We start from the raw sequence: 15,645 nt of genomic DNA on the forward strand, positions 1-15,645 counted from the left end.
GTACATATGACCTAGTAAAAAACCTTGAAAGCTCCTTAAGACTGTTCGCATATTACACCATTGTGTATAAGAAAGTACCAATTCCAGAAAAGAGTATCAATTTGCAAAATGACCTGCAGAGAATTGGTGAATGGTGGAGGGTCTGGCAATTGACCCCAAAAATAAATAAATATAGCATACTGCCCATAAATAGGAAAAGAAATAAACTATATTACAACTATACTATTGATGACAAATTTCTGGAAACAGTATCTACCATAAAAATGTGGAGGACCATCTAAAACAAAAACTGAAAGCAGATGCCCAACTGTGATTCATAGGAAAAATCTTAAGGAAATGTAACTTACCCATGAAGAAAGACACAAGCCATTTGTGAGTCGAACAGAGTAGTGGGGGGGGGTCAGTGAGTGGCACCAGAAGCATCCTCCACCGTCCACCGCACATCATGAGGCGACAGGGCATGCTTAGTACCAGTTCATTGCAGGTGGCTTCAGACATATTGTCACACTCTTCAGTGGCAGCATTCTGGACAGCTTCAATTGTTAATATATGATGTTGACAACTGGAAATTGCTCTTTTGATCAAGCTCCCTGCTCTATGCAATTCATATCCGGTGAACATGCTGGACACTCCATCCTTCAGATCCCACATCGTGCCAGATACTGGCACACAATGAGATCAGGCATTATCATCCTGTAGAGGGAACCTTTCCCCTACAGTCTGTGCAAAACCATTAAGTGCCAGAGAATGTTGTTTTCATACACTGCAACAATCATGTTGCCTTCAATTGGAAAGAATTGTGTGCAGCAGCCATACGTGATACCTGTCCAGAATACGATTCAGCCAGGAGATTGTTGGGGATGTTCCACAATTGTTGAGAGATGATTGCATTTCCCAGTTCACCCCATGTGCAAACAGAGTTGTTGCTGGGGTGCAAGCCTATTCGCACTTAGTGCATGAACAATGTTTTGAACCATTGATCTCATGTCCAATTTTCATGTACTGTAGTCCATCTTACACGAGCATCCCTCTGATGTGGGTAATGTGATGGAGTCAAGAGAGGTCTTCAGGTGTACAATCCTCCATCATGAAGTTTGTTGCTCAGACTTTCGGTACATACAGAGTAGTTATTGTCTTTGTAGGTTCTCTCTTTGCAGACATAATTACATACTGGTTCTGAACAGTTGTAATTTTGCGTGGATGGGCTTCGCGGGGTCAATTTGCTATTGAAGGCATTTTGTGAAGCTTTTTCCACAGTCTGGAGCAAACACTTTAATTAATGCGAACAATATTTGCAGCGTCAACTTGTATCATGTTTTGTCCCATTAGCATGATTATTTTGATATGGTCTGCCATAACGAGCCTGTCCCAAGGCACTGTGCTGCACTGCAAGGCACATAGACACCTGTGCATTCAGAAGAACTCAGCTCTGTTGTACCACATTTGTTTACAAGCCATGATTGCATGGCCCCTGAGGCAGAGAGTCAACGTTGAACAAGTTTGCATTATGTACATAACCAGAAACAACCACCTTCCTAACCCCTTACGGGTCCGTGGATTAGAATAGGCCCGAGGTATTCCTGCTTGTCGGAGGAGGCAACTAAAGGGAGTCTCAGACATTTCAGCCTTTATGTGATGGTCTCCTGTAGGGTTTGACCTCCATTTTCAAAATTTTCCCAAAGAGCGAGCCAATTTGGTAAGGGTGCCTTACATGGTTTATTGTGTCCATTGTGCCTTGAGATCTTTAGCCCACTTTCTCGTCGTCACACTGCAGTCCAGCTCATTCTCCATCTCTTGGACGAGGACACCTTCCTGGGTGTGTTTTCCACCATGCACTATGCAGTGTCGCTTTTTGCACCGACAATGACCATGGACTTCTTTGCACCTCATATCCAGCATGGTAACCAGTCCGTTGTGGTGGGGCCGCCATGTACCATGTTGGTTGTAGCCCCCTGACAACACAGGGAACACTCTGCTGAAGCCTGCATTGTTAAATCCCCACATACGCCATCGTTGTTAAATCCCCACATATGCCATGGAGTAGATGCCCATATCCCTGAGACATCGGGACTTGTGGCAATGGCCATCCTGCCAAGTGGCCTTTGCTAAGGCTGGGTGGCGCCTTTGGGAAGGGCCCCTGGTCGGAGTGGATTGCGTCAAGGCGGATGACATGCGTTGAAGCATACCACGTCATCACTTGCTGGTGATCAAGCACCAGCAGTCTCTAAGTGTTCAAAGTCTCAGTACAATCCAAGAAAGTATGATCCTACATCATCCCCCTCCTTGGCCACACCGTAGGAGGAATGCCAGGCTAAGGATGGCAGTGAACCTTATCCAACCTTGTACCTCATCTGTATGAGAACTGATGGGGGGTCTCTTTTGTTTTGATGAAGTCACAGTTTTTTGTAGAGCATTTAGAGGACAAGTAGATGGCTTGTCCAAAATGCGATCTGGGTCAGCCTGGATGAAAACAGCATCCTCTGCCCAGTCAAGGGCTTTACTCGCTTGTAAGAAGTTGGGGGATGTTCCTGTTACCACCACACCACATAAGAGCTTAAGTATGGTCCAGGGTATTATATTTCCCACGGACCTTCTTTTGCAGTCTGACAACGAGCTGCGCGCCAATTTAGAACACCCAGGTTCCATTTCATGTGGCACATCCATCGGGGTCAGAGGGATAATCAGTTTGCCACCGGTGCCTTCATCATGGCCTTTGAGGGTGACACCTTACTCGAGAAGGTCAAGGTGACGACCTACCGCTGTGATGTTGAGCCATACATCACACTCCCGATGTGGTGCTTTAAGTTCGGCCACGTGTCTTCCTGCCATCACATCTCAAGATTGTGGACGTCCATCACATCCCAGTAATCCATGTGCCCCGCCTCCCATCTGTGACAACTGCAGAGAGCATCATTCACCTTGCTTGCCAGACTGCAGGATTTTACAGAAAGAGAGGAAAGTCATAATACAAGACCCTGGACTTACAGTGAGGCAAAGAGAAAATGAGCACCTACATCCTGTGACTATGACCTCCCCATATGCAGCTGCTACGAGAACAGTTGTAGTCCCATCAGTTCCAAGGATTCCAGTCAGCTCTCCGAGCCAGAGGGCTACACCTGCCCCCTTGATGGTGTGGGGCACTACCCTTGGTTGCTCCCGCACCACCTACCTCGGGAGAACTGCCCCCCCCCCAACCATCGAGAACACTGGTCCCCACTTTTTGGCTGAAGATGAGTCTTCTTCGGCTCCTCTTGCCAGGAAGGGGTCCCTTGGGTCACTCCCTTCCCTGATAGTGGGAAAGTTGACACCCGCCAGTGGCTGAAAAGCCCAAAAGCAGCTGGTTGTAGGGCTTCACAATTATCCTCAGTCCCGGAGAGGGAATCAGTGAAGCCCTCTCAGCCAGAGAAACCGAAGGAGCTGTGAGAAAAGCCCAAAAAGATCTCCAAGACCAAGGAAATTGCGGTGATACCCACACCACTACTACCTTCAAGCTGTGCGTCTGGGGATAACGTGGAGATTCTGGCATCCACTGAGGACCTAGATCTTGCCAGACCCTCAGACACGTTGGATATAGACTGCTCAGGCAATAAGTCGGTGGCAGCAGGTGACCCTGAGGCTTAAACTGCCTCATTGAATGTTCCATGCCTTCCCAGTCTCACGATGTCATTCTCCAGTGGAATTGTGGCAGTTTTTTCCACCAGCTGGCTGAGCTACAGCAACTGTTACGCTTTACACGTGCTTTCTGCATTGCCCTCCAGGAAACATGGTTCCTGGCAATGCGGACCCCTGCCCTCCGTGGCTTAAGGGATATTACGGGACCTGTAGCGACTATAATAGAGTGTCAGATGGAGTTTGCGTTTATGTCCTAAATGGAGTCTGCAGTGAAACTGTGCCCCTTCAAACCCCTCTTGAAGCTGTGGCTGTCAGAATAAGGACGACACAGGAACTAACTGTCTGCAATGTGTATCTTCTTCCAGATGGTGCAGTACTGCTGAATGCATTAGCTGCGCTGATCGATCAACTCCTTTCCTAGTTTCGGGAGATTTTAACGCCCATAACCCCATCTGGGATGGCACCATGCTTACTAGCCAAGGCAGAGATGTCAAAACTTTTACTGTCTCAGTTCGAGCTCTGCCTCTTAAATACTGGGGCCAGCACACATTTCATTGTGGCTCATTGTAGTTACCCGGCCATTGATTTATCAATCTGCAGCCCAGGACTTCTCCAATCTGTCCAGTGGAGAGCACATGACGACCGGTGTGGTAGTGACCACTGCCCCATCTTCCTGTCACTGCCCCAGCATAAGGCCCCCAAACGCTTGCCTCAGTAGGCTTTAAACAAGGCGGACTGGAAAACTTTCACCTCTGCTGTCGCCGTTCAATCTCCCCCACACGTTAACATTGATGTGATGGTTGAACAGGTGACTACAACAATTGTTTCCGTGGCAGAAAAACATCATCCCTCGCTCTTTAGGATGGCCCTGGCAAAAAGCAGTCCCTTGATGGTCGCTGGAAGTCAATGTAGCAATTAAGGAGTGTCGGCGAGCTCTACAGTGGCATAAGTGGCACCCTTCCCTGGAAAACCTCATAGCCTTTAAATGGCTCCATGCCCGCGTTCACCAACTTATCACACAACAGAAGGGGAAACTTCCTGGCAGATTAAAACTGTGTGCCGGACCGAGACTCGAACTCGGGACCTTTGCCTTTCGCGGGCAAGTACTCTACCAACTGAGCTATCTAAGCACGACTCACTTTTACCTAAGCACGACTCACTTACCGTCCTCACATGTTTACTTCTGCCAGTACTTCGTCTCCTATCTACCAAACTTTACAGAAGCTCTCCTGTGACCTTCCTCATTGCTATAGATGGACTTGTGATGTCCTACGGTCCCTTGGTCACCCCTGCTCTGTATGTGGATGATTTTTGCATTTGGGTTAATTCCTCTTTGATGGCCTCTACAGAGCGGCAGCTCCAGGAAGCTATACGGTGTGCCTCTGTATGGACCCCCTCACATGGGTGTCGCCTTTAAAATTGCGGGTGGTCCCCTTCTGTCTCCGTACTACAGTCCACCCCGGTCTGGAGCTCTACCTTGATGCAGAATGATTACCTGTGGTCTCACAGTTTCGTTTCCTGGGTCATCTTTTCGACAACAAGCTAACTTGGCTGCCTTATACCAGACTTCTGAAGGCAGGATGTTTACGTAAACTCAATGTCCTTCGCTTTTTTTGACCATTCCCCTTGGTGTGCGGACCACTCCACCCTTCTCCATCTTTATCGGGCTGCTCCTTCCACATGTTTTCACCACCACCACCACCGCCACCACCAACAACAACACTTGGTTAGTTCCTCGGCCCTGGATTCGGATGGATCTCCGGCAAGGTCCAAAAGATTCCGTCCCACCCCCAATGGCTTTCTGTTGTTTTTTTCTGCCGATTTTTGTGGGAGTTTCAGGATGCTGTTGTTTCTCACACCAATGGCTCTAAATCTGCTGATCATGTGGGATATGCCTTCATGTCCTCTGTTGGCATGGAAAATCATCTCCTGCCAAGTACATGCAGGGTGTTTACTGTGGAATTGATGGCAACTTCCCAGGCCTTTACCTTTATTATGTGGTCCCAACTCAACCGTGTTTTGTTATGTATGGACTCAATGAGTGGCCTTCAGGCTATTGACCATTGTTTTTCCCGCCATCCCTTGGTCTCGGCCATCCATGACAGTCTCGCTGATTTTCACCCTGCTGCTTGTTCCGTTGACTTCTTTTGGGTCCCTGGCGATGTGGGTATCCCAGGTAATGAGCTTGCTGATTGTTTGGCTGGGGGAGCAGTCACCTTCCCCCCCCCCCTCCCCCCCCTTCTTCAAGGGACAACTCTTGGGAGGCTACCTCCCTGTCTAATAAATTCCGTGCGATTAGGGTGACACCTGTCCTGTGGTGTTCTTCCTTCCGCCTCTCCTGAAAGGACTCGACCACCCTTTTTCATCTCTGCATCGGCCGTTCCAGGCTGACCCATGGTTTTATTTTGTGTAATGAGCCACCCCCACTTTGTGGTTGTGGAGCCTTCCAGTCAGTAGCCCACAATTTGGTTGAGTGCCCCCTTCTTTTGGCTCTGAATACTAAGTACAGACTTCCCCATGCTTCAATATTGGCAGACGATTCCCGGATGATAGAACTCCTCCGTGAAAGTGGTTTTTATTCTCACTCTGGAGTAGGGGCAGGGCGGTGAGAGTTGGGATGTCTCCTACTGTAAGCTGTGTTTGGAGATTCCTGACTCCTCTCCCTGGCTAAGATCCTCTTTCCTTTCCCTTTTACTATGTTTTTATCACTTTTTAGATTTGGTTAGTCTCCTTTTACAATATGCACTTTTACATTGTAGTGGTCGAACGCTTTTGAATAGCAGGTGGTCTTGCCTGCACTGCATCAGGGGTGAGATATTTCCTGCCTCTAGCATAGCCTTAGGGTTGCTTACTTGCCAACTTCCCTCATTTTGTTTTCACCATTGGCAACACAACTGCACTTTACGTTTTTGAGCTTTTTACTTTTTATCTTTTTTACTTTTCTGAGATGTCAATGCATCTAAATGGACCACATTTGAAACAAAGGACTGATGACCTTGCTGTTTGGTCCCTTCAACCCCAATCCACCAACCAACCAACCAATGCTTGATTTTTATGGAAGAGCTTTCTGCCCTCTATCTGGCTACCCAATGCATCCGATGACACAGGCTCTTCAGTTGTGTATTATGTTCCAGTTATTCTCACAATGCCCTCCAGGGCCTCTTTACTCTATACACATACCACTCCTTAGTACAGTGAATCCAAGAATGTCTCCACTCACTCGTCGATGAAGGAGCCAACATGGTATTCGGATGGATCTCTGATCACGTTGACGTGTCAGGGAATGAAGCTGCTGAAGCTGTTGCCAAGGCTTCAGTCAGACTACCTAGACCTTTCAGCTGTTCTGTCCCTTCACATGATCTCTGTGTTGCCACATGTGAACCATTGTCACTCTGGCGTGAACACTGGTCTTCTCTATATGGGAACGAATTCCTGGAAATTAAACACCTCCCAACGGCTTGGATGATTCCCTCTTGGCACGCCGAGATACATTTAGCTTGTCTGTGTATTTGACACTATCATTTCAATCATCATCATTTGTTAAGTGGAGACCCCCACACCACTCTGTGCTTACTGCAACCAACCAATAACAGTGTGCCATTTTCTGACCCTGTGCTGATTTTATAACTGTTTGCATTTTAATGTATGTATGCCATCTGAATTATCAGATACTACAGCAGATACAGCATAAGCTGTAGATCAAATTTTAATTTTTATTCATCATCGTAATACGGGGAGGAAATTTGACTTTCAACCGTTTGAGCAACCTTCTCAGAGCGAATGTGATAGTTTTTAACTGTCCCTCTGTTCTGCTGATTAGGCTCTTAAGGATTATAGACTTCAAATTCATCCGGTAATTGAATTTTTTCAGTGAAAAAACAGGTGCTGAATTTTTAAAGTGAAGACATGGGTGCCTATCCGTCAGCTGTTGTTTTGCATCCTAACACAACAAAATACAACAAACTGACAGATGCCTCCATTTGTTGTTAATTGCGGGATGGTGACCATATTTATTGTCGTAAGGCTTGCTTGCACTGCTTTACCTCTCTCAGTATCCCCTCCTGGGACAATAGATATTAATGATGTGCTTGTGGAGGGAGAGTGAGTGAGCGAGTGAGTGAGTGAGTGAGTGAGTGTATATAAAGAGGTACTACTCAACCTAACAACATGTGGCTTGTAATAGCTATAATTGTTAACGTGCAAAGGATGTAAATACTGATGTAATGTTGTCAGTACACTTTCCTCAGTGAGCAATAGCAATATCTACATGTGTACCCGTTACTGTGGTGATTGGGTCATAATTAAGGTATACCACGTTCATTGCTCGAAGACTGATACACAGCATCTCATTTTCACAGCCCGACCAGAGAGACTGATGGATGAAGGCAACTTTTACTCAGTGAAACCATCCCACCGGAGAGACTTCTGCATGTTAATACTGAAACTGATCCAGGTACGTAACATTTATATGAGAAGTGAAATGTCTGTGAAGCTTTCCACTGACGTAGTCAGAAATGCAAAAAACCATCTTGTTTCCTACTGCTTCAGTTTGCTGAAAGACTGCAGTATTTCGGAAGGGATATACTCTCTTGCCATATACTGGGACAGTGATGGTGTCTCTCAGTGAGTCCTATTCCCATACATTTTTGTAATCACCCTGATGTGAAGAAAAATTGTGAGCCAGAGGGAAGAAGAGTATTTTCAATGCATGAAGGGAAAAAATACACACACACACACACACACACACACACACACACACACACACACACACCTCAGCCATGGAGATAGAAGGAAGTGTTGATCACTAAATTCAGAACAGGCATTATTCTTTGACCCACAACTGTCCTCTTTCCATAAAACAACAGTATGCAGTGGTTTAAGGATTGGTCAAACGGGCAACCCACATGGGCAGTGAATGCAACCCTCTGTGAGTTCTGCCTTGCATGCTGTGGCAACATCCTGGTCAACCAGGAGGAGACTGCCCACATTATACTACTCTTGTTCATGGAGGGCAGCTGGAAGGCTATAATTTTTCTGCTGTGAATAAGGCAGACAAGTGTGGACAAGCCTGAGAAATGTCAGAAGATATTGAAAGATTGGGTGGTGCACACAAATGTTTCTTTCTTCCCACCTTCACGTAATAGAATCCATGCCAAATACAAAAAGGTGGCAGTGGGAAAGGAAAAAGGCACAAAGCAGAACCAAATAGAATTAACATCCTACTGCTTAATTTATAAATAAATGAGTACTTGTGTAATGTATTGTATTGTATGTTAACCGGGGGCCTAGAAATGACAGAGAGGCTCTGTCCCCGCTGCAGCCGCAGTGGTCCACAACCCCACGACAACTACCGCAGTCCACTTCACCCCTCTGTTGCCCCACACCGAACCCAGGGTTATTGTGTGCTTCGGCCCTTACGTGGAGAACTAGTTTGCGCAGCAATCGCCAATATAGTGTAGCTGAGGTGAAATAAGGGGAACCAGCCCGCATTTGCCGTGGCAGATGGTAAACCGCCTATAAACCATCCGCTGACTGGCCGTCTCACCAGACCTCGACACAAGTCCCGCCAGGCGGATTCGTGCCGGGGACCAGATGCTCCTACCCGCCTGGAAAGTGGTGCGTTAGACCGCACGGCCAACTGGGTGGGCTTGTGTAATATATACTACTATATGATTATTTTTGTGAGAAATATAATTCAGTTTATGTAATAATACACTTACATGAACTTAGTCAACAATTACTTTTCCTTTCCGTATGCCAATTATGTGATTGATGATGCACGGCTGGAATCATTCAAGACTTTCAGTTCAGTGTGCTTGTGTAATGTTTAGTTGTTCATGAAACATAGGAAAACAACTGAAGAAACAGTCTTCACAAAACCACAGTTCCTTGCAAAGAAAGTGAAATTTATAAGTTTCCTTGTTTAATATGGATATAATAAAATCACTGTCATGGCTTCCATGAAGAGAGTACAAATGATGATACTACTACTACTGCTGTTAACAGAATCTTCCGTTGGTTCAGACATGTCTGAAGATGGTCTTGTAAGCTGAAAACCAGTTAACAATAAAAGTAATATTGTAGAACAAAAGCAAACTGGTGCTTTTCATTTACTACTACTACTACTACTACTACTACTACTGTTTACTGCAAGCTGTTGAATCACTCACAGTGAGTGCCATTCAACAGATGGATAGCTTAGCAGATGACAAGAATCCACCAACTACTACACATTGTTTTTCCAAATTTTATTTGTTAATCGATTACATAAGGTTTGTTGCCATTCTCAATGATTGTGAAAGACTTCAGTGTGATTCAGCCAATCTTCAGTGATATTACTCCTTCGTCACATTCTAGCTTGTTCACATGGCCAAGCATTTTCAGTAAAATGCTGGTTGCTGGACACAATCTCATATTGTAACCTGAATCTCTATTCGTCATTGCTGATCATATTCTGCCCCCTCTCTGGGTTCCATAGTGTTAAGAGGCAATGTGCAATATATCAGCCTGAGACAGCGGTAGAATGGGCTGCTTGAGGAGGAATGGCTCTCGCAGCATGTTTGACCCCAATGGGTTGCCATCCTTCCTCTCCAAAATGCTGTAACTGCCAGAAAGTCCCCAAAAACTCTGTGTGACAAGGACCATTGTCTAAAGAAGATAGCTTATGAGGAAAGATATTCATAACCTCACAAAATCAGTGATTCCTAAAGTGGTCTATATTGACACCTAGGGGTTGACCCCAACCAGGAAGGAGTCCATGTCAGTGTGACAGGAGGAATTAGGTGCGCATTACATGTAAATTGGGAGTTCACAAGAGTGGACCACATTTATGAAGGTCAGTGAAAATTCAGAATTCTTCTGTAAGAGCTGGAGCTTTCATCTGTATATGTCACTGTTAATCTCATCAGCTAAGGGGGAGGGTGGAGCAACTCCTACATCTCCCCTCCCACTCCCCCTGTGGATCTGGGGATTAGAATAGGCCCAAGGTATTCCTGCCTGTTGTAAGAGGTGACTGAAAGGAGACTCTCATGTTTTGGCCTATATGTGATGGTCGCCTGTCGGATCTGACCTCCATCTTTTTAAATTTTCCTGAAGATCCAGCCAACTGGGTAAGGGTGCCTTATGTGGCACATTGTGTCCATCATGCAGTGAGATCTTTAGCCCACTTTCTCGTCATCGTACTGCAGTCCCGCTCATCCTCCATATCTTGGCGAGGACACCTTTCCACAATGCACTTTGCAGTGTCACTTTCTGCACCGACAATGACCATGGACTTCTTAGCATCTCATATCCAGCACGGTAGCCAGTCAGTTGTGTGGTGCCCCCAGGTACCCTGTTGGTTATAGCCCCCAGACAACACAGGGATCGCTCTGCTGATGCCTGTGCTGTTAACTCCTCACGTATGCACTGGAGTAGATGCCCATCTCCCTGAGACATCGGGACTCCCGGCAATGACTATCCTACCAGATGGCACTTGCAGAGGTTGGATGGCGCCCGTGTGGAGGTCCCCTGGTTGGAGTGGGTGGAATCAGGGTGGATGACACGCCATGAAGCATAGTCCATCATCTCTTTCAGGTGGTCTTCCGCCAGCACTCTCTAAGCGGGAAAAGTCTAACTTTAGTGCTAAGAAATATGACCCCAAATCATTCCCCTCCCTGGCCACACCATGGGAGGAATGCCAGGCTAAGGATGGCAGTGAAGCTTATTTGCCACGGTACCTCTTATGTACGAGAGTTGATGGGTAATCTTTCATGTCCATGAAGCCTCAGATTTTTGTGGAGTATTTGGAGGACAAGTTTGGGGAGATGGAGGACTTGTCCAAAATGCACTCTGGGCCAGTCTTGATAAAATCAGCATGCTACGCACAGTCACAGGCATTACTTGCTTGTAACAAGTTGCGGGATGTTTCTGTTACCATCACGCCCCATAAGAGCTTAAATATGGTCCAGGGTATTATATTCCACAGGGACCTTCTTTGGCAATCTTATGACAAGCTGTGTGCCAATTTAGAGTGGCGAGGTGTTCATTTCGTGCGGTGCGTCCATTGGGGTCAGAGGGATAATCAGGTTGCCACCAATGACTTCATCTTGGCCTTTGAGGATGACACATTGTTTGAGAAGGTCAAGGTGATGGTCTACCATTGTAATGTCAAGCCATATATCCCTCCCCTGATACAGTGCTTTAAGTGCTGGAAGTTCACCTATGTGTCTTCCCCCTGTACTTACAGCATCACATGTCGAGATTGTGGACATTCATCACGTCCCAATACTCTGTGTCTCGCCTCCCGTGTGTGTCAACTGCAGAGAGATGATTTACCTTGCTCGCCAGACTGCAGGATTTTACAGAAAGAGAGGAAAATCTTGGAATACAAGACCCTGGACCGACTAACCTACACTGAGGCTAAGAGAAAATGTGAGCGCCTACATCTTGTGGCTATGACCACCTCTTAAGCTGCCGCTATGAGAACAGTTGTCACCCCACCAGTTCCTTGCATTCCTGTCACCTCTCAGAACCAGAAGACTACACCAGCTCCCTCAACAGAGGGGGTCACATTCCTCCCTGTTGCTCCTGCACGACCTACTTCGGGAGCAACACACCCCCCCCCCCCCCCCCAAACCATCAGGGATATCAGTCACCACTTCTGAGCCAGAGAAGCGTAAGTATTCTTCAGCTCCTCTCACTAGGAAGGGGTTCCTTGGGTCATTCCCTTCCAAGGTTTCTGCTAGTGGGAGAGATGATGCTTGCCACTGGCTGAAGAGCCAAAAAGCAGCTGGTCGTAGGGCTTCACACTCATCCTCAGTCCCAGAGACTGAATCAGTGAAGTCCTCCCAGCCAGGGAAACCCAAGGAACAGCAAGAGAAATCCAAAAACAAGATCCACAAGACCAAGGAAATTGTTGTGACACCCACACCACCGCTGCCTACGAGCTCTGCGTCTGAGAATAAGGTGGAGATACTGGTATCCGCTGAGGACCTAGATCCCACCACACCCTCATGACACAATGGATACAGCCTGTTCAGGCAATTAGTCGGTGGCAGCAGGCAACCCTGAGACGTGAACTGCCTCATTGAATGTTCCATGCCTTCCCAGTCTCATGATGTCATCCTCCAGTGGAATTGTGGCGGTTTTTTCCACCAGCTGGCTGAGCTACAGCAACTGTTACGCTTTACACCTGCTTTCTACATTGCCCTCCTGGAAACATGGTTCCCGGTAGTGTGGACCCCTGCCCTCCATAGCTATAAGGGATACTACAGGGTCCGTAGCGACTATAATCGAGTGTCAGGTGGAGTTTGCATTTATGTCCTAAACGGAGTCTGCAATGAAACTGTGCCCCTTCAAACCCCTCTTGAAGCTGTGGCTGTCAGAATAAGGACGACGCAGGAAATAACTGTCTGCAATGTGTATCTTCCTCCAGATGGTGCAGTACCCCTGAATGTATTAGCTGCACTGATTGATCAACTCCGTAAACCTTTCCTAGTTTTGTGAGATTTTAACACACACAACCCCCTGTGGGGTGGCACCATGCTTACTAGCCGAGGCAGAGATGTCGAAACTTTTACTGTCTCAGTTCGACTTCTGCCTCTTAAATACTGGGGCCAGCACACATTTCATTGTGGCTCATTGTAGTTACCCGGCCATTGATTTATCAATCTGCAACCCAGGACTTCTCCGAGAGCACATGACGACCTGTGTGGTAGTGACCCCTGCCCCCATCTTCCTGTCACTGCCCCGGCATCAGGCTTCCAGACACCTGCCGCGGTGGGCTTTAAACAAGGCGAACTGGGAAACCTTCATCTCTACTGTCATTGTTGAGTCTCCTGCACTTGGGAACATCTTGTGATGGTTGAGCAGGTGGCTACAACAATGGTTTCTGTGGCAGAAAAGACAATCCCTCCCTCTTTAGGGTGCCTCCGGGAAGGGTAGTCCCTTAGTAGTCTCCAAAATTCACTGGAGCAATTAAGGAGCGTCGGCAAGCTCTACAGTGGCATAAGTGGCATCCTTCCCTGGAAAACCTCATAGCCTTTAAATTGCTCCATGCCTGCGTTCGCCAACTTATCGAACGGTGGAAGCAGGAGTGTCAGGTGAAATATGTCTCGACCATTGGGTGCCATATGTCACATTCACAAGTCTGGGCAAAGATGAAACATGTTTTCGGGTACCAGACCCCAACATGTGTCCCTGGCATTAACATCAGTGGCACGTTATTTACCGATGCTAATGAGATAGCCTAGCACTTCAATGAGCACAACACTTGAGCCTCTGTCGGAGAATTACCCCCCCCCCCCCCCCCCCCCAGCCTTTCACACTCTCAAATGGTGGCTGGAAGAGAAAGCCCCCTCATTCACTACATGCCACAGTGAATCCTATAAGGCTCCATTTACAGAGTGGAAGCTCCTCAGTGCCCTTGCAGATTGCCCTGACGCTGCTCCTGGGCCACATCGGATCCACAGTCAGATGATTAAACATCTCTCATCTGGCTACAAGTGACATCTCCTCGTCATCTTCAACCGGATCTGGTGAGATGGCGTCTTTCCATGGCAATGGTGGGAGAGCACCATCATTACCGTGCTCAAACCTGGTAAAAACCCACTTTATGTGGATAGCTATCGTCCTGTCAGTCTCACCCACGTCCTTTGTAAGCTGCTGGAACATATGATGTGTCGGCAATTGGATTGGTTCCTGGAGTAATGTGGCCTACCGGCTCCCAATCAGGGTTGCTTCCGTCAGGGTCGCTCTACCACAGATAGTCTTGTTTCCCTTGAGTCTGCCATCAGAACAGCTTTTTTCAGACGCTGACATCTGGTTGCTGTCTTTTTTTATTTACAAAAAGCGTATGTCACGGCCTGGCGACATCATATCCTTGCCACATAATACGAGTGAGTTCTCAGAAGCCCACTCGCGATTTTTATCCAAAATTTCCTGTCTCTTCGTACTTCTTGTGACCAAGTTGATGCCTCCCATAGTCCCCCCCCCCCCCCTCTCCCTCCCATCCAGGAGGATGGGATCCCTCAGGGCTCTGTATTGAATCTCTCTCTATTTTTATTTGCCATTAATGTCCTGGAAGCAGCTATTGGGCTGTCCGACCACCTCCTCTCTATGCAGAGAGCCCTTGTTCAACCCAGCCTTGACTATGGGAGTCTGGTTTATGGTTCGGCGGCTCCCTCAGCGTTGCGTTTACTCGAGCCAGTGCACCACTGTGGCATTCGCCTAGCGACAGAAGCTTTTAGGACGAGTCTGGAGACCAGTGTCCTTGTGGAGGCCGGGGTTCCTCCATTGCAGGTTTAGGCAAGCACAACTGCTCGCCAGTTACGTTGCCGACATTCAGAGTTCTCCTGCACATCCGATTCGCTATCTCCTTTTCCAACCCATGGTGGTTAATCTCCCGCATTGACAGCCCTGGTCATCAGGGCTTCCGATTGCAGTTCATGTCCGATTCCTTCTCTCTGAACTGGAGTCCTTGCCTTTACCACCTATACTTGCGGTCCATTCACATACACCTTCATGGTGTACGCCTAGGTCGTGTTTTAGCCTGGACCTTCCACATGGCTCTAAGGACTCGGTTAACCCTGCAGCTCTCCACTGCCACTTTATCTCAATTCTTGACATGTAAGAATAAAAAGGCCACGAACTGGTTTACACTGATGGCTCAATGGCTGATGCTCACGTTGGTTTCACATATGTCCGTGGAGGGCATATTGAACAACATTACTTTCCCGATGACTGCAACGTTTTCACTGCCGAGCTGGTGGCTATATCTCATGCTCTTGAGCACATCCGTTCATGCCCTAGGGCGTCATTTCTTCTGTGTACTTACTCCTTGAGCAGCCTACAAGCTATCGACCAGTGCTACCCTCGTCATCCTTCGGTAGCGATCATACAGGAGTCCACCTATGCCCTGGAACGGTCCAGTCGTTCAGTGGTGTCTGGACGGCAGGTCACATCAATATCCCAGGCAACAAACTTGCCGACAGGCTACGCGGAAACCTCTTATGGAGATCGGATTCTCTGCAACTCACCTGGATTCAGTACTAA

The 15,645-nt window shown here is 47.4% G+C and overlaps 1 protein-coding gene across 2 annotated transcripts in view; it reads left to right on the forward strand.

The window, feature by feature from the left end:
- Window positions 1-15,645, forward strand: part of LOC126267167 (anaphase-promoting complex subunit 5) — a 151,306-nt gene that overhangs the window by 36,807 nt on the left and 98,854 nt on the right. For both annotated transcript variants that reach the window (XM_049972125.1, XM_049972126.1), the window contains exon 2: window positions 7,971-8,065. In XM_049972125.1, the coding sequence (XP_049828082.1) occupies window positions 7,971-8,065 (95 nt within the window). The remainder of the gene's footprint in view (window positions 1-7,970; window positions 8,066-15,645) is intronic.

Source organism: Schistocerca gregaria, chromosome 4, assembly GCF_023897955.1.
Source record: "Schistocerca gregaria isolate iqSchGreg1 chromosome 4, iqSchGreg1.2, whole genome shotgun sequence".
Classification (NCBI taxonomy): domain Eukaryota; kingdom Metazoa; phylum Arthropoda; class Insecta; order Orthoptera; family Acrididae; genus Schistocerca; species Schistocerca gregaria.